The 21995-nt window shown below is 39.8% G+C and overlaps 1 protein-coding gene across 1 annotated transcript; it reads left to right on the top strand.

The window, feature by feature from the left end:
* The first annotated feature begins 2816 nt into the window (after window positions 1-2816).
* On the top strand, window positions 2817-19785 carry FNTA (farnesyltransferase, CAAX box, alpha). The gene is made up of 9 exons (XM_058166295.1): window positions 2817-4112; window positions 5896-5981; window positions 7806-7920; window positions 9654-9758; window positions 11710-11836; window positions 12364-12512; window positions 13570-13632; window positions 16397-16568; window positions 18429-19785. The coding sequence occupies exons 1-9, from the start codon at window positions 3976-3978 to the stop codon at window positions 18558-18560; spliced, it is 1086 nt and encodes a 361-aa protein (XP_058022278.1). The 5' UTR covers window positions 2817-3975; the 3' UTR covers window positions 18561-19785.
* Window positions 19786-21995: the final 2210 nt, after the last annotated feature.

Raw genomic sequence — 21995 nt, 5'->3', positions numbered from 1 at the left:
GTACAGCTGGGTGTCATCAGCGTACAGCTGGTACCTCACACCGAAGCCACTGATGATCTCACCCAGCGGTTTCATATAGATGTTGAACAGAAGGGGCGAGAGGATCGACCCCTGCGGCACCCCACAAGTGAGGCGCCTCGGAGCCGACCTCTGCCCCCCTGTCAACACCGTCTGCGACCGATTGGAGAGATAGGAGGAGAACCACCGATAAACGGTGCCTCCCACTCCCAATCCCCCCAACCGGCGCAGCAGGATACCATGGTCGATGGTATCGAAAGCCGCTGAGAGGTCTAATAGGACCAGGGCAGAGGAACATCCCCTATCCCTGGCCCTCCAGAGATCATCCACCAACGCGACCAAAGCCGTCTCAGTGCTGTAACCGGGCCGGAAGCCGGACTGGAACAGGTCTAGATAGACAGTTTCATCCAGGTGTAAGGGAAGCTGATATGCCACCATACTCTCTACAACCTTCGCCGCAAAGCGAAGGTTGGAGACCGGACGATAATTACCTAAAACAGCCGGGTTCAGGGATGGCTTCTTGAGGAGGGGTCTCACCACCGCCTCTTTTAAGGCGGCCGGGAAGACTCCCTCCACCAAGGAAGCGCTCGTAATTGCCTGGAGCCAGCCTCGTGTCACCTCCTGAGTGGCCAGCACAAACCAGGAGGGGCACGGGTCCAGTAAACACGTGGTGGCATTCAACCTACCCAACAACCTGTCCATGTCCTCGGGAGCCACAGGGTCAAACTCATCCCATAAAATGTCACCAAGACCACCCTCAGCCGTCTCACCCGCGTCACCGCAATTTTGGTCCAGACCATCCCGAAGCTGAACGATTTTATCATATAGATAACCGTTAAACTCCTCAGCACGTCCCTGCAACGGGTCATCCCGCTCCCCCTGGTGTAGGAGGGAGCGAGTCACCCAAAACAGGGCGGCTGGGCGGTTATCTGCCGATGCAATGAGGGAGGAGGCGTAGCTACGCCTCGCTTCCCTCAATGCCACTAGGTAAGTCCTAGTATAGGACTTCACTAGTGTCCGATCAGCTTCCGAACGGCTAGACCTCCAGGAACTCTCTAGGCGTCTTCTCCGGCGCTTCATCCCTCTCAGCTCCTCGGAGAACCAAGGAGCCGGTTGGGACCTGCGCCGGGTCAGAGGCCGCAAAGGCACGACACGGTCTAAGGCCCCCGCCGCGGCCCGTTCCCAGGCCGCAACAAGTTCCAACAAGTTAATATGAGTCAATCTTATATTATATTGGTGTAAGGATTACTGGATTACTACAGTAATGTGTAAGAAACATTTTATTAACTCTTAAAGTGCTACAGAACTGCAAGATGGCATTCTAATTGTTGAGATTACAAAAAATATAATCCTTTTTGTTTTTAAAGGGAATTCCCCCCCCCAAGGCCATCACTCTGCTAAGCAAATAATTCCCTCAACACTGTCAAACTATTTACTAAATCTGCACTACTTTTAATCTTCTCATCGTTCCCATCACCAATCTCTTTCCACTTATGACTGTATGACTGTAACTTTGTTGCTGTCAATCCTTACGATTTATATTGATATATTGACCATCATTTGTGTTGTAAATGTTGTACCTTGATGAACGTATCTTTTCTTTTATGTACACTGAGAGCATATGCACCAAGACAAATTCCTTGTGTGTCCAATCACACTTGGCCAATAAAAAATTCTATTCTATTCTATTCTATTTGCTAAAAGAAATACCTTTTCCAACTGTTCTGCCATGCCTCAACCCTAGAAGAAATTCATAGTGAAAGCTTTTATTATATAATTCTCTTCTTCCATCCAGCATTGATTGTCTTGTCTCTACTTGCTCTGGACCACCAATTTCATTTTACTGAGGGAACTGATAGTCTCCTCTCCTGTGAGATTCCTAGTCAAACAAACATTGTTCTACCAGGCACGACCATACTCATAATACCTTTCCAGATTATACCCTATCATGTTCTTGGATTAAATATGTAAAGACTAAGAAACAAACTGGGGTTGTTGTTTCTTTAATTAGCTAATTAAAAGGTTACAAATTTGTGTATCTTAGGTTTGATATATAATTATAGAGGTAAACACCCAAAGTTTGGTGATTACAAAATTAATCCTAGCCGGAGAAAAGGGGAAGGGAAAAGTGGGAAGGGAAGAGTCTCTTAAAACACAGGTTCAGGTAGAGTGAGAATGGGTACGGTAAAAAGGAGAAAGTGAAAGTACTGGAGCCGAGTCCAAAATTACCTTCCTCAGCACTATCTTTCATATCTGAGCCCATTCCTTTCTTTGTTCTTTACCTCATTTCTCTATACAGGTGAGCTGCCCTTCTGTTTTCTGATTTTTTCCATGTGTGCATTAATCTTGCATTAACTTGTTGTTAGGGTTTAGTTACTGTCTATCTATGGTACTTTAGTGACCTGTATCAACTCAACTGCCAAAATATACACTGAAACAAAGAAACAAAAGAAAGGTTAAGGGAGGGGTTTTGCTTTTTAAAATTTACACTGCAGCAAAACTAAGTTTTATATTTTATGTTGTTTCTTTGGCAAAGCAAAGCTTCATGGTGTATTTTGAGAAGAATGAAGTGTAACCACCTTTCATATGTAGGTATGAGATAGAATTGGCGCAGGATGGTGTTGTGGGGTGACTTGATATCTGAATGGGAGTGTGCATCTCTCCTGAGCACATTAGAACTGTCAGTGGTCTTCTGTGCTTTTCACTATAATATCCTTTTGCATTTCTGGCCTGCTTATGGAGTGTCCTGGGATTTGTTCTCTTTCCCTACTTTTTATAATCTACATGAAAACCCTAGGAGAGGCCATCTGTCACTTTGCCAGCCCAATCGTTTCGCAGAATAGGGGCCAGCAATGAGGGCAGCATTTATGCAGCTTCAAGTTTTCTGTTTTAGAGGATGGCACTTTATCTCAGGCATTTTGAAGAGTCCAAAGTGGCCTGTAACTACTTTTCCTGGAAGAAAATTTGGTAACAAATGATGTCACATCTTCCAAATGGAAAATGTTTTTACTCCCAAGTATCAGCTTTATAACTTTTACTCCCAAATATCAACTTTATAACTTTATAACTGTTCTATAATATTTTTGGAGGAGAAGTGTGTGTTTTGTTTTGTTTTTTGTTTTACTCAGTAGAGACATAGACATTTGGAAATTTTTAATACTTGTGATTTTTAACCTGCCATTAACCTGTTATTTTCCCAGAAAACAATCAGACACATGCATGGAAAACACAATGGAATTAGCGATTTAGATGGCTTTTGGCAGGGGGGCAGTGATGAAAATGAATAATGAAAATGTATAAATCAATGTGCAGCTCCCCCTTTCCCCAACAATTTTTCTTCGGGGATTTCAACCTGCATTTATTGTGAGGGTTAATTGCGCGGTCGTATAAGCAGGATACCGCAGTAGTTGGCCGCTGCACTCATCTACGAACAAACGGCGTTTACAAACGGGGTCGAGATATAACCAAGATTTTATGGAGGGGCTAGCAGAAACAAACAAGGGGCGTGCATAAGAGCACCAGCGTGCCTACCGTTCCTGTCCTAATGTTCCCTTTGGTTGTATTCATTTTGTGTGGTTATTTCATGCTTATACTTATATATATTGTTGTGCTTGGCAAAATAAATAAATAAATAAAAAATAAACTGCGATTTTTGCCATTCTATGTGTAACATCTCGCCTGGTAGATTAGATTGGCATATACTAGGGAGACATGCCGGCAGAAAGCACTGGGGAACCCTTCTTTCATGCTATGTCTAAGCGCAGAGCGGACGCTCAGCCTCCCGCCCAGCCTTGCAACATCGGAACCGGCTGGGGGCAAAAAGCGCGTCCGCGTGAGACCTGACCCACTTCCGGCGTAGAGCCGGCTGCAACTCTATGGTGAGGGGAGGAATGGCTGTTTGTTTCTCATAGGCTCGTGCGGGTTTTGTTTCTTCCGGGGTGGGCGGAGGCCTTGAGGATGATGGCGGACGAGGAAGACAGAGGGAGCCCGGAGGTTTGCACCCTTCGGTTGGGGACGGAAGCTGATGCCGCGGGAGACGGAGAGCTGGTGGAGTGCGGCGAACCCTTGGATTCCGCTGGTTACGTGTTGTACAGGTAGGTAGGGCTTTCTTCGACCTCGGCGGAGCCATCTGATTCGGGGGTCTCTAACCTTGGCAACTTTAAGCCTGGGGGACTTCAACTCCCAGAATTCCCCAGCCAGCTTTGCTGGCTGAGGAATTCTGGGAGTTGAAGTCCGCCAGGCTTAAAGTTGCCAAGGTTGGAGACCCCTGGTCTGATTAGAAGCTGCTTCCCCCTGAACTCAATTAAGCTGATTTAACTTTCAGTGGAAGAGGTCTATGGAGATTCTCAGTCATCCAGGTCATGGTTGTCCCAAAGATGCTTTTTTCAAGAGGCAACTGGACCTTTTTTGGTTTTTCTTCAAAGACATTTTGCTTCCCATCAGGAGAAGCTTCTTCTTCCTTCTTGGATGAGAAGCGAAACGTCTTCAAAGAAAAACCAGAAAGTCCAGTTGCCTCTTGAAAAAGCTTCTTTTAATGGAAGAGAGTATCTGTAGCGCAGAGTTGAATTGGTGAAGTCCTTGGTACTCTGAGCTCGGTTCATTACCCGACCAGGTAACATCATCAATGCAGGATTTAATTTTGCTAGTTATTTGGAGAAGCCTCGACATTTTAAGGCACCGCTTACATTGCTAAACGTCCTTAATTGAGACATAATTTCATTGCAAGGAACTTCACGTTGGATTGGCTGATGTTAATAGCCATCTAAATCAAGTGAATAATCTCCAATTTGGCGATGTGGGGAGATGAAGGAAGGGTCAAGTTCTAGGAACTTGAACTAGGAAAAGCTAGGTTCCCTCTCCAAGCCATTCATTCCATTCCAAATCTAGAATATTCAGGTTGCTTGTTCAGCATGGAAGAGAAGTGTTTTGAATTTAAATAAATGTTGGAAATAAAAACCACAGTAAATACTCTTGGAGGAAGCATAGTGTTTCGTGAAGTTTAAACGCGTCAATCCCCACCCCAAATATACATTTCCTGGTCTGGAAATTCTTCTTAAATATGTTGGGTCTCAGTGGAAAACACTTTTTATGCTTCTTGCTCTTTTTCCCCCGTGTGTGTGTGTGTGTGTGTGTGTGTGTGTGTGTGTGATCTGGATAGTTTTTATAAGCTTGTATAATGGTTTTTAACTTGTTATTGGACTCTTTTTACTTGTTGTGAGTCCCCAGAGTCACTTAGATGACAAATTGGATAAACAATAATAACAAGTCACAGTGCTCTCTAAACACACTGTCAATTTTCTTGGACATATTGCTACATCAAGTTTATAGGATTGACTTTTTATTGTTATCCAGTCTCCTGCAACTTGATATTCACCAAATGTATTAGACTAGAAGTCCCAGAGTGCTTTCTTTGTTTAATCCTATATATCAGCAAGGTACCTAGTTGGGGAAAAAATGCGTTTCTTATGTTTCTGCAGGTAGGGCTCCTTGTGACATTGCATTTGTACTGGTTTATAGAGAGCATAGTAATAGGAATGCTTAAAACATATCAACTATTTGTTTTACATGCAAATTCTTATTTCCCAGTTGCAAATAAAATTCTCAGCAAGGAGCTGTTCTGTACTACAACATACACCAGAGCTGTCAAATTCCTGGCCCATGGGCCGGATGTATCATGTGCTGGCTACGCCCATGCCTGGTTTAATGAAGGGAAAAGTCCTGATAGGCCATGTGATGCTGCCGTGACGACATGAGTTTGACACCCCTGACATACATGAACAAGTCTTTGATATTTAGGAGATATCCTTGAACTATATATTTCCTTCAAATGTTCTTGCATTTGCTACCTGCTGACTGACTGTTTTGTTTTTTTTACAGGAACAGGAAGGAATGGGCAGATATTGACCCGGTTCCTCAAGATGATGGGCCACATCCTGTTGTTCAGATCATATATAGTGAAAAATGTAAGTTTAAAAGAAGCTTGAGAGACTTCTTCTCAATAGTAGGGAATAAATAGACCATTTAAGTTTATCTTCTCTGCTGGTTTTTGGATTCTGTCATTGATACTCCATTTTGTCTAATTGAGTTTTACTGGCTGATCCATTACTGAGCAGTGTAAATTAAAATTACAAATTTTTGCAGGCTACTGTGAGAGTAAGTTCAGCTGAACGCTCTGAGGTTGACTTTGGAATAAATTGTTGTAGAATTTCATAATGGTCCATAAGTATCTGGAATTCTGCTGTGTGCTTTTCCTTGGAATTCAAAGATGAAACAGGTGATTAGATCATCAAGACATGAAAGAAACTAAGATTAGAACTGTGCTTGTTACAAGCTATTACACGAGGTTGAAGTTAATTAAAAGTTATTCTATCTACTTATTAAATAATCCCAGAAGTAGGAATGTCATAATTTAAAACTCAATTCAGAAAGGTAGGTTGTTTTTCTATCAGTCAAATGTTAATTGCAAAGAAATTAACAGAAGCAGATTATTGCATCAGGAAAGATTTATATTGATGAAATGTATTATATGAGTAGTAATTTTTGACCATAGAATTCACTTTAAGTGGAAACAAGAAAGTTACTATGCAATTGGTGCCAGATGTCTGGAAACATACCAAGATTTTTTTCCTTCCAAAACCACTTGAACATTTTCCCATCAAAACCCTGATGCCCTCACTCTCTCATTTACCAATGTGTTGTGTGGTTATTCTCGTTGTGTGCTCCATTTGTTTCTCTGCAGTTGCTATTACTGTGGTATCAAAATGTCCAACAAAATCTCATTTAAGCTTCTTACCCAATAGGAAAAAGACCTTTTTAACACTAGAAACAAAGCCGGACATAGTAAGTTGCACCAAAGTTGGTAAAGGATCCTTAGCCCTAGGACAAACTTTAAATTTTGGCCCATCTGTGTGCAACATAAGAAAGAATGATAATGAACTTCATGGTGCTGTAATGCATTCCACTATTTGTCTGCCATGATATATATTAGAACTCCAACTGTAGAAAAGGTGGAGAAAATGTTTTTATTTTGCATAGACTAGGAAACAAGGATAAAATCATGTTTCAATAACATAATGCATAAGAATAGGACTCTAAAAAATTATGAGTACATTTGTCAATATATTTGGGGCACAAAATTTGACACCTTACCTCACAGCCTCTTTTTTTCCAGTGTCTCAGTTTGTATAACTTTGCTTTATATGAGGTTATTCAGAGAAGAGAATCCTAACATATCACCAGAGGATATCTGTATTTGCTCTTCTGGTTGCAATTCTATATATTTTTAAGAATATTATTACCTACCTTGCTCTGAGTGGACTCATGGTGGTTTGAAATAAAGATGTGGGGCAAGGAGCTGTTTCTTGTCTGGAATGGAAGACAAGATAAAAATAAAAGTAGTACATGATGTCAGCATATCCAGTTGCCTGTATTCAGTTAAAGTTAAAAATTAAAAGTAGCCATTTCAAAGAAGGATTGTAAGAATATCAGAAGATTTTTCAGCTTTCTGGGATAGAAGTGAATAGGCAATAAGAGAACGAGTGGAAATGTTCTTGAGATGGTGGGTTTTGAAGGTACAAGGAAACGAAGGTGAGAGCCAGGATCTTAGTGGGAAATATTAAAAGAGAGGATGTAGGAGAAAGATACAAAGCTGTAAAATTAAGGACACCAGTAATTTGGGCTAAATATGGGGCCTGAGGAAAAAACAGTTTTATATCTGAAAAAATAAGAGTACATGTAGCAAAGGAAAGCCAAAGACAGATTTGACAAAACTAATTTTTTCTGCCTAGTTAAAGATGTATATGATTACTTCCGGGCCGTTCTGCAACATGATGAAAGGAGTGAAAGAGCTTTCAAGTTAACAGGGGATGCCATTGAACTTAATGCTGCAAACTACACTGTATGGTATGTAGCAATCCTGAGAATTTTTTTTTTTGTTCTTTTCCGAAATTCCAAAAGAAGACAATTTTAAAATACTGAGGGCATTCAGATTAGTTACAAGTTGCCTTTTGGTGTGATATTTGTAAACCTTATATTTATTGGTTTGTGCCACCTACCCAAATGACTCTAGGCTAGAAAGAGAGAGAGAGAGAGAGAGAGAGAGAGAGAGAGAGAGAGAGAGAGAGAGAGAGAGAGAGAGAGAGAGAGAGAATACACACACACATACACTCTCTCTCACACACACACTATTTGGCCAAGTGTGATTAGACACATAAGGAATTTGTCTCCAGTGTGGAAGATCTTAGAAGATGCAAAGAATAATCATTATTATCATCATAATACCAATAGGAGGAAGTAAAAAAGATAATAAGAATGTTATAAGAACATTCTTATAATGTCTAATAAATACTTAGTTGTTTGTAGGTGATTTGTAGGTGGACAGCTTTATAATAAGTTTAGGAAGTGAACAAAATGCTACAGACGTTACAAAGTTACAAACAACCTACACCTTAGGCAGTTCATAAAGTGAAGTCATAACACACAAAAAGCTTAATGATCCTCACAATAGCAAAGTTAGTGAAAATTAAAAACATTAAATGGAACAGATTGTTTAGCACATACCGTATATACTCGAATATAAGCCGATCCGAGTATAAGCCGAGGTCCCCAATTTTACCCCCAAAAAACTGGGGTAAACTGGGGACTCGAGTATAAGCCGAGGGTGGGAAATGAGGCAGCTACCAGTCGGGGAAACCCTCCCTCCCTCAGCCGAGAAGGCTGGCGGCTCCCCCGCCCCGCCCTCTCACTGCACCGGCAGGGCTTCCCCGCGCTAATGCAAAAGCCCGCCAAGTTTGCGCCATCCGGTATAATGTGAAAAAAAGAAGAAAAAAAAAACTTGAGTATAAGCCGTATATACTCGAGTATAAGCCGAGGTCTAATTTTACCCCAAAAACTGGGGTAAACTGGGGACCGGAGTATAAGCGGAGGGTGGGAAATGAGGCAGCTACCAGTCGGGGAAACCCTCCCTCCCTCAGCCGAGAAGGCTGGCGGCTCCCCCGCCCCGCCCTCTCACTGCACCGGCAGGGCTTCCCCGCGCTAATGCAAAAGCCCGCCAAGTTTGCGCCATCCGGTATAATGTGAAAAAAAGAAGAAAAAAAAAACTTGAGTATAAGCCGTATATACTCGAGTATAAGCCGAGGGGACGTTTTTCAGCACAAAAAACGTGCTGAAAAACTCGGCTTATACTCGAGTATATACGGTAGTTATTTTCTTTCATTGAATGGGTTGTATTTATTTGTGGCTCCCGTTGTTACTGATTGTACACAGTTAATTTTTTTAAATCAAAGAGCTTATCTAGGAAATGCATTACTATTAACTATAGCAGAAATTCATCAATATGAGACGGTCCTTAATGCTGTCAGACTGCAACTTCTGTCATTCCTAACCACTGTGGGCTCGAGTTGATAATTTGGGGAGTTCAGCAAGAACTGATGGGCCATCTCTGAAATGTAGCAAATGTAGCCATCTTTCCATCTTACAGATTTGGGGGTCTGATTCTCAAAAGAAAAAAATGCCCATCCAGAACTATTGTTCATTTGGAAATGATCAATTTTGAAGTACTGACAATAGTAGAGAGTAATATGGGGAAGCAGCTGAACTCAGTGTCAAGAATTCCTGACCCTTCTTTTTCCCTATAGGCATTTCCGTAGGGTACTTCTGCAGTCCTTGAAGAAAGACTTAAATGAGGAACTCAATTACATCACTGCTATCATTGAAGATCAGCCAAAGAATTACCAAGTCTGGTAAGCTTCTTTGATAAGTTATTTCTTATGTATGTAAATATTTGATTCCTAGTGTTTTTCCTCTGAATACATTGTGCAGAATTGTTACACCCAGAGACTGTTAAGCAGAAGTTCAACAGAAAGTTATAGTAAGAATTCTATAATCTGCAGGTTTTGTTGGTACAATGATACTGATGGAGATAATAATCTGAGAAAATACCCCCCTTGTGGTGGTCTTGGTTTTTTAAAAGAAAAAAACACACACACAATGGCAAGATATTATTATGTTGGCTATGCCTTGTATATTGTACTGGAACAATGTGATGGAAATAAATAAATCTCAGTTACTGCTAGAGCAAAACAAGGGTGTTTAAACAAAGCACAGACTCATCTAAGATGAAGGGGCTGCATCTGCCAAGGAGAAAAATACAGCAGGGAATCCACAACAGCAACAGTTCAGTGATTCTACTGCTGTGCTTTGTTGGATAATTTATCTTTGTGCTTTTTATATGCTTGGGTGTTCTGTCTTATGCACCATTGCCACACTTCTTGTGCAGCAGGTTTTATTAGCCATGTGATGATCAACTGAAGAGGCAATTTTAGTGGGTATGGCATATGTTTGTAGGCATTTCTGAGGCATCAAATGATAGTTTGGGCAAGTGAAAGAGCTGTTGTAAAGCTATCATTACAAGGGGAAGTTTCTTACATCCAGTGTCAGTTAAAATATATATTTTTAGTGGATGCATGCAGGTCACGTTGCCAAATGTTATAAGAGCTCAATCTCTGCTGAGCTAACAATCCCTTTATTCACTCAATTCAGTTAACCTGATTAGTGAATAAAATCATTTTCGGGATTGGCACAGAACACTTGGTCATAAACCATTGAAATAAACTGAGTTTGTCTAACCCACAAATACAGTATTTCTCAAAGTGTGGTCCTAGACTCCCAGGATCTTCCTAGGGAAATGCAAAATCAAATTGGTTTTGCAGCCGATGTTGAAAAATAAGACAATACTGAAATCCCATCAATCAACTATGAGAATCAGTATAAAATATAAACAAACACTTTTAAAAGTGGGAAGAATCCTGAGAGAAAAAAATAAAAAAACCCTACACTAATGTACAAATCCTATTTAAGCTTTAACATAACCAGGCTCAGCATCTCATGCAAATCTCTCTCCTGGCTGTTTTTCTGTTAGGAGCATTCCCATAACTAAGAGATTACAGGTAGTCCTACCTTATTTGGGACTGGAATCTCACTTATTGAGCAAAGTGGTTGGTCAAGCAAGATGTTATGCGACTGTTTTGTTCAATGACCACAATCTCGCCACTCCCAGTTGTGATTGTTAAGGGATTTGAGGGTTGTTACAGGGATACAGTCCCGAGTAAGGAGCAAGTAAGGAATGGTGGAGACCCTAGGAGGGCTGACACAGGCTGCACAAGTGCCTTTCTGTTCAGGAGTTGAAATCTTCCCTGCCAAAATCCAAGCAAGAAGACACTCAAGTACAGCCTGTGCCAGGCCTCCTAGCGTCTCCCCCATCCCTGAGTTCCCAGGCTCTCCTTATGTTATCATGCTACCTCTCCATTTGGGGCTGAAAATTGTTGGCTTTTTCTCACCTCTAGGGACTGGCTGAAATAGCTCCCTGCCAAAGGATTTCAGCTCTGTGCCTGCCTGCATGGAATTGAAATCCTTCATGCCTTCTTTCATGGAGCTTGGCAGGGAGTTCTTTCAGCCAGCTCCTAGAGACGAGAGGGAGTCTTCTTGGCAGGTGATAGCAGCTTGCAACCTTCTCTGCTGGCTTTGCCATTGACTTTCTGGGGAAGCTAGCAGAGAAGGCTGCAAATGGTGATCTCATGATTGACGTGCTTGGCAAATGGCTGCAAGTATGAACAGTAAGTATGCCAAGCAAGTAGATTGCAATTACAAAACACACGCTAACTACTGTTCTTTAACATTCTTGATTTGTTTTAGGCACCACCGGCGAGTTTTGGTAGAGTGGTTGAAGGACCCATCACAAGAACTCGAATTTATTGCAAACATTCTTAACCAGGATGCCAAGAATTACCATGCTTGGCAGCATAGACAGTGGGTCATTCAGGTATTTTCCTGTGGCTGTTATTAACAATTGCTCATTGTTAATCTGAGCAGGAAATGTATGAAAGGAAAAATTGAAGTTTTTGTTTTGCTTTATTTTTTCTCCCAAACGGAACAAACGGCAGTTGTTCATTTATCTGCTGAGAAAGTGAAGGGATGTCTATGGATGCTGTCTGAATCCCATTATGTCATTTATAAAAGAAGTTGGGGAAGTGATTTTGTGTGTTTTGATAATTGCATTAATGGGCTTCAGACAGATCAGGTTGTTAGTTCACATCTGTAATACTTTCCCCTATAAATGGTATACAAGGCATATAATAAATACCTGACATTTAGGGTGTGGTTTATTTGGTTTTGACATACCAGATATGGTACCAAGATAGTCATGTTGTTGTTTCTGTAATTTCTATAATTATGTGAGAATGGATGTTCACTAACTCTTAAATCTATAATTGTATCATTAGAACTAATGGAAATGAGATAATTTTCCTGATGGAGTGTCTTTGTGTTTCCTCAAATTTATATGTTTAGGAATTTAAGCTGTGGGATGATGAATTGGAATATGTTGAGCAACTTTTGAAAGAAGATGTCAGAAATAATTCCGCCTGGAACCAAAGATACTTTGTGATTTCAAACACATCCGGTTACAATGATCCTGCTGTTCTAGAGAGAGAAATTCAGTATGTAATGTTTTAGTTGGTTTTATCTTGTGCCATGAATGAATACAAGGGTGCATAGGTATACATGCAGTGAACTTTATGGATAATTTTGTACACGTCCCCGGTGGACTTTTAGAATCCTTTTGCTAACTTAAGCATTGTTTACTGTAGTTTGGGGTTATGGCCAGTTTTCCAATTGCAACTTGATATAGCCACATCCAAAAAGAGAGATAATCCAAAGTTGTAGGACCTACAAAATATATTGTAAGAACATCCCTATCGTTCTGGAAAGTACTCCTGAAAGAGGCCAATTAATTGCATGGAATTGGAAAAAAAACGAAAAAAAAAAAAACTGGGAAGATGGTGTGGTATGATGGAGAATCTGGAATTTGCAATATAAACTTCATATGGTAAAAATGACTTAACTTCTTTTTGTTTAAAAAATTGGAAATACTTTGGGCATTATGTACCTTGTGATATAAATCTACTTGATGTATGGTTTCTCTCTCCTTTATCTATATAGGAAATGCTTTGATTTGTAAAAGTATCATTAGGAGTAACTCTAAAGCAAAAACTGTCCAAAGTATGGAACAGAACAGCCCTGTGGATTATTGCATTAGTGGAATAAATCTTAAAACATTTCTATGATAAGGAACTAGGTAAATTTAAAATTAGCCCTTTTTTCCTTTTACGTTTTAATAATACAGTAATCCATGCTGAGTACTATCTGGGTTAAAATTATCCAGATATTGTTTCAAAAATATTAAATTATGTCCAACCAAAGACAGTAGGGATGGAATTGTGCCTACTATTGGCTACAGCAGCCTTCAAATCTCCATAAACTGGAGAACGTTTTTAAGGTAACCACAAGATGACAGACTTTCTGAAGCATGTGCGAAATCCTCTGGATTTCTGTATTAAACTTAGAATATTTTATGTCTAATATCCATAAACAAAATCAGTGTTTCACTCAATACCTTGATGTGTTTGTGCCTGTGTCTGCCCTTCAGGATTTATACTACCTTGACATATATATATAGTCCATAGTTTCCTTATCCAGTTTGTTTTTCCTTTTCAGGTATACCCTAGAAATGATCAAGCTGGTACCTCATAATGAAAGTGCCTGGAACTACCTGAGAGGGTGAGATTGTTTTACTTACATGTTTAATGCTGCTGTATGTTGCAAATTTAATGCACATAAAGCAGGGTAGAGTTTGGTACCAGCCCAGAATTCAGTTAAGGATATTACCGCTTTATTATTGTTAAGTTTTTTTTACCTTTTTGATTATTAAAAGAACGCTTAAAAGTATGTGGCCAAGCAGAAGCCATAGAACCACTATTTTTGTTTCACTAAACAAAATATATTTTGATGGTAAGGGGAGATACAAATTTCTTGCCCTCTCTGAAGATTAGCAAATCCAGAAAGAAACTCTTCAAAAATGTCATTTTAGTATTTGATTTTTTATAATAAATAGAATTTCCTTCCCTGGGATTTTCTGGAATCATACATGGGACTCTATTTGTTCTGCATGAAAAGGGTTTTCCATAGGAGAATTATAAGTACACTTATTCAGAGAATGTCCTTCTAACAATTCCAATAAAAGGAACTTCCAAAGCAAGTAGTACCAGCTTAGTGTACTGGTTAAGGTGCTGATCTGGAAAGTGGGAGACCGTGATTTCTAGTCCTCCTTTAGGCAGGGAAGTCAGCTGAGTGACTTTCGGCCAATCATTCTCTCTGAGCTTAACCCAACTCATAAAGGTAAAGGTTCCCCTCGCACCTATGTGCTAGTCGTTCCCGACTCTAGGGGCGGTGCTCATCTCTGTTTCAAACCTGAAGAGCCAGCGCTGTCTGAATACGTCTCCGTGGTCATGTGGCCGGCATGAGTAAACGCCAAAGGTACATGGAACGCTGTTATCTTCCCACCAAAGGTGGTCCCTATTTTTCTACTTGCATTTTTTTACGTGCTTTCCAACTGTTAGGTTGGCAGAAGTTGGGACAAGTAACACTCCGTTACACGGCACTAGGGATTCAAACAGCTGAACTGCCGACCTTTCGATCAACAAGCTCAACGTCTTAGCCACTAAGCCACTGCGTCCCTTTTAACCCAACTCATAGGGAAGTTGTTATGGCAAAAATAGGAGGTGAGAGCATTATCACCTTAAGTACAAAATAAAGGTGAGATGTAAATTGCACGATAAATAAAAATAAATGTTCAACCAGCTAACAGCACAGAACATGATTTTAAAAAATACTTTGCTTTTTTTAAAATAACTTTTTATAAGATAAGATGCAAAATACAAAAGTAAATAAGAAGGCAGTGCGGAGAAAAAGGGAGAAGTGAGGAAGAGCTGGGAAAAAGAAAAAAAAGTGTAGACTTCCAACTCCTTTTATTGCAGTAAAATAAAGCATTAACATCAAACCACAACTTTTTGCTTTTTCATAGTAAAAGATGCTTTTTTTTGTTTGTTTACATTTATACCCCGCCCTTCTCCGAAGACTCAGGGCGGCTTACAGTGTATAAGGCAATAGTCTCATTCTATTTGTATATTTTTACAAAGTCAACTTATTGCCCCCCCCAACAATCTGGGTCCTCATTTTACCTACCTTATAAAGGATGGAAGGCTGAGTCAACCTTGGGCCGGGCTCGAACCTGCAGTAATTGCAGGCTACTGTGTTCTTAATAACAGGCTTTACCAGCGTGAGCTAAACCGGCCCTTTGCTTTTTTATGTTGGATAGGTGGCATACTTTCTATAGCCCAACTATAATGCGTAAGGCATTCCTTGACCGGGATGCCTTACGCACGGTCACTCATGCCCTTGTCACTTCCCGCCTGGACTATTGCAATGCTCTCTACATGGGGCTCCCCTTGAAGAGCACCAGGAGGCTCCAGTTAGTCCAGAATGTGGCCGCGCGGGTGATAGAGGGAGCACCGCGTTGCTCCCATATAACACCTATCCTGCGCGGCCTACACTGGCTGCCGGTAGCCTTCCAGGTGCAATTCAAGGGTTTGGTCATCTTCTTTAAAGCGCTCCATGGCTTAGGACCGGGGTACCTACGAGACCGCCTCCTGCCACCGATAGCCTCCCAACGACCGGTGCGCTCCCACAGAGCGGGCCTCCTCCGGGTGCCGTCGACCAAGCAATGCAGGTTGGCGACCCCCAGGGGGAGGGCCTTCTCTGTGGCAGCACCGGCCCTGTGGAACGAGCTTCCTCCAGGGTTACGGCAACTCCCAGACCTCCGGACCTTCAGACGTGAACTGAAGACTTTATTATTTCAACGAGCTGGACTAGCCTAAGAATAAAATATTTTAGTTAATTTTAATGGGTTTTAACCGGTTTTTACCGTTTTAGTTATTTGGCGATTGAAATATTTTGTTTTAATTGGGTTTTAAATTGCTTATTTATTATTGTTGTATTTTAATATGCCTGTGAACCGCCCTGAGTCTTACGGGAGATGGTGCGGTATAAAAGTATTAAAAAAAACAAAAAACTAGAGTAGTATAAGTTCTTTTAATGCTTAAAATACTGCAGTAATATAGCTGGCTAATTTTAGGCCCTGGATTTAATGGTCCATCCATTAAAAGATCACATTTCATCACCTAATGCATCCCTCAGAAATTGCAGCAAGTGGGCAGAAGTTCTGTCCATGAGGAAAGATAAGTTTGTTTTGAGAGTTGAATGAAGGATGAGGGAAAAACACAGCTGCTTCATTTTAATTAAAACACCAAATAACTTCCTGCTTGATTACATCCTTGTGTTCTTCCTTCTGCTGCTATTAAGATGAGCAAGCAGAACATGAGACTGGAGCTAGGATCTCCGTGTTTCTAGAATGTTTACATTTTTTTTTTCAAATGGCAAGGTGATTGAAATTTAATATGATGTGCATCAAACTTTTTCGTTTCAGGATTTTGCAAGATCGTGGCCTTTCAAAATATTCAGACCTGCTAGAACAATTACTGGAATTGCAGCCAAGTCATAATTCCCCTTATCTAATTGCCTTCTTGGTGGACATATATGAAGACATGTTAGAAAACCAGTGTGAAAACAAGGAAGAAACTCTCAGCAAAGCATTAGAGGTTAGTTCTTTAAAGCTTAAAGTTCTTTAGAGTAGCCATCCCCAACCTGGAGTCCTTAACAGAAGTTATAGTAAATCTCTTTTTTTTCCACACAATTCAAAATTTTATTAGTTTATCCAAATATAAAATACAAAAGAAAATAATGGGAAAATAAAGGAGGAAAAGGGGAAACGTGTAGGGCAAAGGGAAAAAAAAAAGTAAAGTGTTGACTTCCAACGCCTTTTGCTGCAGGGGAATAAGATAATAGCTTCAAACCTCAATTTTTTACTTTTATGCAATAATATAAACTAGCCATTTCTATAACAACAAACCTATATATTCGGCAAAAGCCAAAATCAAAGTTTTGTTTTCTTCCACCTCAAGCATAAAGTCCAAAAGTAGTTTCCAAATAAAAACAAAGTTAATTGTGTTCTTTTCTTTAATCAGAGCAGTCAATTTGACCATCTCTGCTAACTCCATCAATTTTTGCAGCCATTCATCCATTGTGGGAATCAAAGTGTCCTTCCATTTTTGTGCATAAAGTAATCTTACTGCCATCAATATATATAAAACATCGAAGTCTGAATTTTGCCCCCAAATCTTTTTCCGTTAAACCCAAAAGAAAAGTCTCTGGCTTTATTTTTATATTCACTTTAAGAATCTTCTGTATTAGAATATGAATCCTACTCCAATATTTCTTTGCTTAACACATGTCCACCATAAATGATAAAAAGTCCCTTCTCTACATTTGCATGTCCAATATTCATGTGTCAAACTCTTACTGTTGTTGGTTTCAAACATGCCAGTTACCATGATGTTTTATGTCAAGTATAATAAAATACATTAATCATTTGACCTTAGGGGTCTTATGGTGTAAACTCTTCTTTCCCATATATTATTTCACTTTAAGAAGCAACTTAGTTCCATTTCAAAAGTAATTTCTGGTATCAGAAATAGTTACCATTTGCTTCAACCTGTCAACACATACTGTAGGTGATACGATTAGAAAGATTGTCTTTCAACTGGTTGCTGTGTTAAAAAGCTGTATTTATTAAATGTTCATTAAGAGGCCTGATCTTATAATTCATTTAAAAATCAGACTAATTTGCCAAATTATATGAAGACTGTGTTCTAAAAAGCTAAAAAGTTTGATATATCATTATATTTTCAGTCTCAAAACTTATTTGAACAGTGCTATCAATGTTTTTAGAAAACATATTCCTGACTTAAAAGTGTTTATAAGCTAAATATGTGGAGAACAAGAAAATGAAAGAGAAATGAACATAGATGAAAAGGTAGAATGGAGAGGGGGAATATTCATTGCAACTGTAGCTGACTTAGATATGCTATTATAAAATTGTATGCAGATTTTGATAGTGGCAGTGCTAAATAAGATGAGTATTTATGGTAACTTTTTTCACGTTAGCTGGGTAGTTAAAAATTGTCATCTTCTAGCGTAATATTGGTACCTACGTGATACAATTATTTTTCAAACAACATTTTTATTGTAGATATTTTATTTTGTTCACCCTAACCCAAATCAATTAAACTGGTTTAATTTATTATTATAAGCATTAATTAGAAGTTTCAGGGACTGAATTGAAAGGAGCCTGGAATAAGACAGTTAAGTATTTAATAATGAAGAATTCAGAGTGAATACTGTTACCCAGTTTCCTGGCTTTGTCCTTTATTCCTGCTGATTTAATTTACTTATAATATACAGTATATAAATTTTAATGACTGTGTAATTTACAGTAGTGTCTCCTGCTTTACTGTAAGATCTCAATAAAGCCTCCCTTCCTCCCTCCAATTATTCTGTAAAATACTGTGCATACTGAAGGGAACTAAATATAAGTAAAACTGTAATTTTCCTTTTTGCAGTTGTGTGAAATACTCGCTAAAGAAAAAGACATTATACGGAAAGAATACTGGGGATATATTGGAAGATCCCTTAAGAATAAATACAGCCCAAATGACGAACAGACTGTGCCAACAGAAAACGATCAGCATTAATTTCATGCGAAGGAGAAATGATACAGCATTCAGCTTCTGTGCATTTTACAAAATCTCTAAACTAGGCTGGCAATTAATAGAGTATTCCCCTTCTTTCCAAAATATGTTGTAACTATACATTAATTGCAGAGGTATTGCTTCTAACCACATTGAGAGTGCAAAGTGTTCTGCATAACAAACTGACCCGTGGTTATTGCTGCTGTACACATTAGCTATGGGGTAATTATAAAGCACTGTGCGTTTAAAAAACACTTTGTAATTACCTGATTTGTATCAGAAAGAAAGAAATTTGTTTTTCTATTTGGTACATGAATAACACTGTACAAGCAATTCTACTATCCTAAATTTTAAAATAACCCTTCTTCTCATAAAATAAGTGCATGTGAGACTCTGAATGTATTTGGATTGGACTGCAGAGATCCACTGTGGACGTACAGACTAATTTAAGTTACTGTACGAAGAATATGCAGTTGTACATTGGAGCAGCTATGCAACACTATGTTTTCATTGTATCCAACTAGTGCCATCAATAATTTGTCATAAAGATATAAATGCTGTACTTGTACAAGAATTTAATGGTTTTGTTCTATTTTCCAGAGCAAGAATGTCAGAATAGGGCCATAGTTAGTGAGGGTTTTCAGTGTGGCCATGGCTCTCTAAAGATTATTAAATCACCTGTATACCTACAGTGGAAATGGTTTTTGACAATAGTTGACCTAGTTAAGTCTTTATCTCTGTTTTCTTGGCTGGTTTCTTGCAAGTGGAGAATATTTGTACCTTGGAATATATTTAAGATAGAGATATCTATATCTACGCATACACACGTAGAGTTCATTATTTTAATATTTAAAACCAATTCACCAATACCATAATAATTGTTTCAAGTTTTTTCCAGTTGTCTCTGAAACTAGGATGGCCAGATTAGGATGGTCCTGCATTCAGATTTATTTTAAAAAATGGTTTAATTCTTTCGAACAACTCTGCAAATTTAGAAGGTTAAGACTGAAACCAATTAAAAACAAACAAAACTCCATCTATTTTTACCACATGAATTCAACAGGGATTCAACATGATCTTTTACAAGCTAAGTAACCAAAGTTCTTTTTGTCACTGAACTTGTCAGTTTTGCTTTTTTTCATTCATGTTCTTAAACCTTGAGCACTTTTCTTCCTGTTTATGAAGAATTGTACAAACATTTTTTGTGAAATAAACTGAACAAACATTATACCTTTCTTCAATTTGTAGCTACCCGTAAATAGATAATTTAATAAAAATAAATGAGAATGTTACTTGGATCAATTTCTGATGGGGAAATTGACGTACTTTACTTGGGAAGCCTCGTAAGACATGCCGTGTGGGCCATGGGAAAGCTGAGAGTCAAGCCAGAGCAGGTGAGTGGTCACGTGAGGCTCATCTTCGTGGGTAGCACCGGCAACAGATGGAGGCAAGGGGAAAGGCAGGCGATCCCGTCGCGCAGGCGGATGGAGTGGGCGCGAGAGAAGGCAGCATATCCCACCGCACAGGCCACAGGCAAGACAAGACATGCAAAGACGAGCCTCCCTGCCCACTCCATCCCTCTGTGTCTCGGCTTGCCTGTGGCCTGTGCACCACAGCAGGATCGCCTGCCTCGTACCTGAGCCTCTGCCTCTATCTGCTGCCGGTGCCATGTGAAGATGAGCCTCCAATGGCCGGCTGCCCTGGCCCACCTCCCCCCTTGCACCTCTGCCTCTTTCTGCTTCTTGGACAAGTAATCAACTCATCTGCACTGCACAGGCTGCACAGCCCGAGTTTACTGTCCAAAGGACTGGTAGGCTGTAGCTGCTGCCGGACACCATCAGCCCCCATGTGCTCACAGCTTCTTGTGTGTGTGCCGGGGGGGTGGGGTGTAGGGTGCCCAGCCTGGCTGATCAGCCTTATATCCCGTTTCCCCCAAAATAAGCCCTAATGATTATTTTGGAGCCCAAAAAAATTTAAGGCTGGGTCTTATTTTCGGGGAAACACAGTACCAGTATTCATAATGCCAGTTTAAACTGACCATCCTGAGCTGTTTTTTTACACATAATCCTGCATTTCCACTTAAGTGGGACAAGGCATTATATATGGATTTCTTGTACAAGAGATCTTACCATTCCAATTCTGGAAATCAGAAAAAGAGTTCTGTCCACATGAATACAGCTCTAACTTCATTACTGCATTATCAAAAATTTGAGCACGAAGGTTAATGAGATGTCTGTTTGAAAATTCTGAATGGGGGTTAAAACAGCTTAGTCTTTGTTCTGTGAAATAAATACGATATGGCTGTAACTCTTCTATGAAAACTGCTACAGCATAGCAGCTGGTACACAAACTAGAAAGTGCCAAGTTAAAAGAATTTCTTTGTCATGAATTCAGTAGGCAAGTTAGGGTTCCTATTCTTGGCACAAAAATGTCAAGTCCATCAACAATTAGGAAAAGCAGCATCAAGTGATGGTGGATCTGACACTTGGGACCTCCTACACATGGTTTACTTCATAGATTCTGTAGAGGAAATACACCATACAAATCAATTGCCTCAGGCTAGAATGTAAGAAGTTCAGCCATTTGTCGCATCTTCGGGAACTGGCAAAAAAAATCACTTCTCAAACAGTCCATCCACTTGAGAATGGTGGGGGAAAGAGGATGGTGGATTCTATTGGTAAACTGAAATTTTTGCCATCTCCAAAGATGTGAGAAATGCCGACACTTGTTACCCTCTAGTCCTGTAGCACATTTAGCCTGTTCAGTATACATCTGGAAGTTTGGTTTTCTGAAATTGATGGCAAAACTGTAGGTAAAGGAGTATTTTTCAAATTCAGTTCCCAAAAAGCAATTATGGCAGGGGTGAAATCTAAAAATTTTCCCTACCGGTTCTGTGGGCGTGGCTTAATTGGTGGGCGTGGCTTGGTGGTCAGATGACTGGGTGGGCGTGGCCAATAACAATAAATAAAAAAATAATTAACAAAGTATACAAAACAGTAAGAGGTACCAAAAACCAACTTTCACACTTTACACACACACAACACAACTGACTCACACACAATGTAAAAGCAGCTGCACTTCACCCAAAATGGCCCCTGCAACAAGCAGGAACCTCACACTTTCACATTTTACACACACACAACACAACACAACTGACTCACACACACACAAAATGCCACATACAGCTTTGTGAGATTTTGTGTGTTTGTGTAGTTAGAGTGAAACACTACAGGAACACACCAAATCTCAGAAAGCTGCACAAATATTTTATTTTATTATTTTATTTTATTGTGGACTTCAAATCCCAGAGTTCCTCAGCCAGCAAAGCAGGAAGTCAAAGCAACGCTTTTTTTTTTCTTCAGTAGCTGAAGAAAGCATAGGGTTGCCAGCCCGAAAGAGCAGTAATTATAGGTAAGTGAGGAGGGGGAATTGGCTGGG

The sequence above is a fragment of the Ahaetulla prasina genome, chromosome 2, assembly GCF_028640845.1.
Source record: "Ahaetulla prasina isolate Xishuangbanna chromosome 2, ASM2864084v1, whole genome shotgun sequence".
In the NCBI taxonomy this organism is placed as follows: domain Eukaryota; kingdom Metazoa; phylum Chordata; class Lepidosauria; order Squamata; family Colubridae; genus Ahaetulla; species Ahaetulla prasina.
This window is presented reverse-complemented; position numbering and strand designations above follow the sequence as displayed.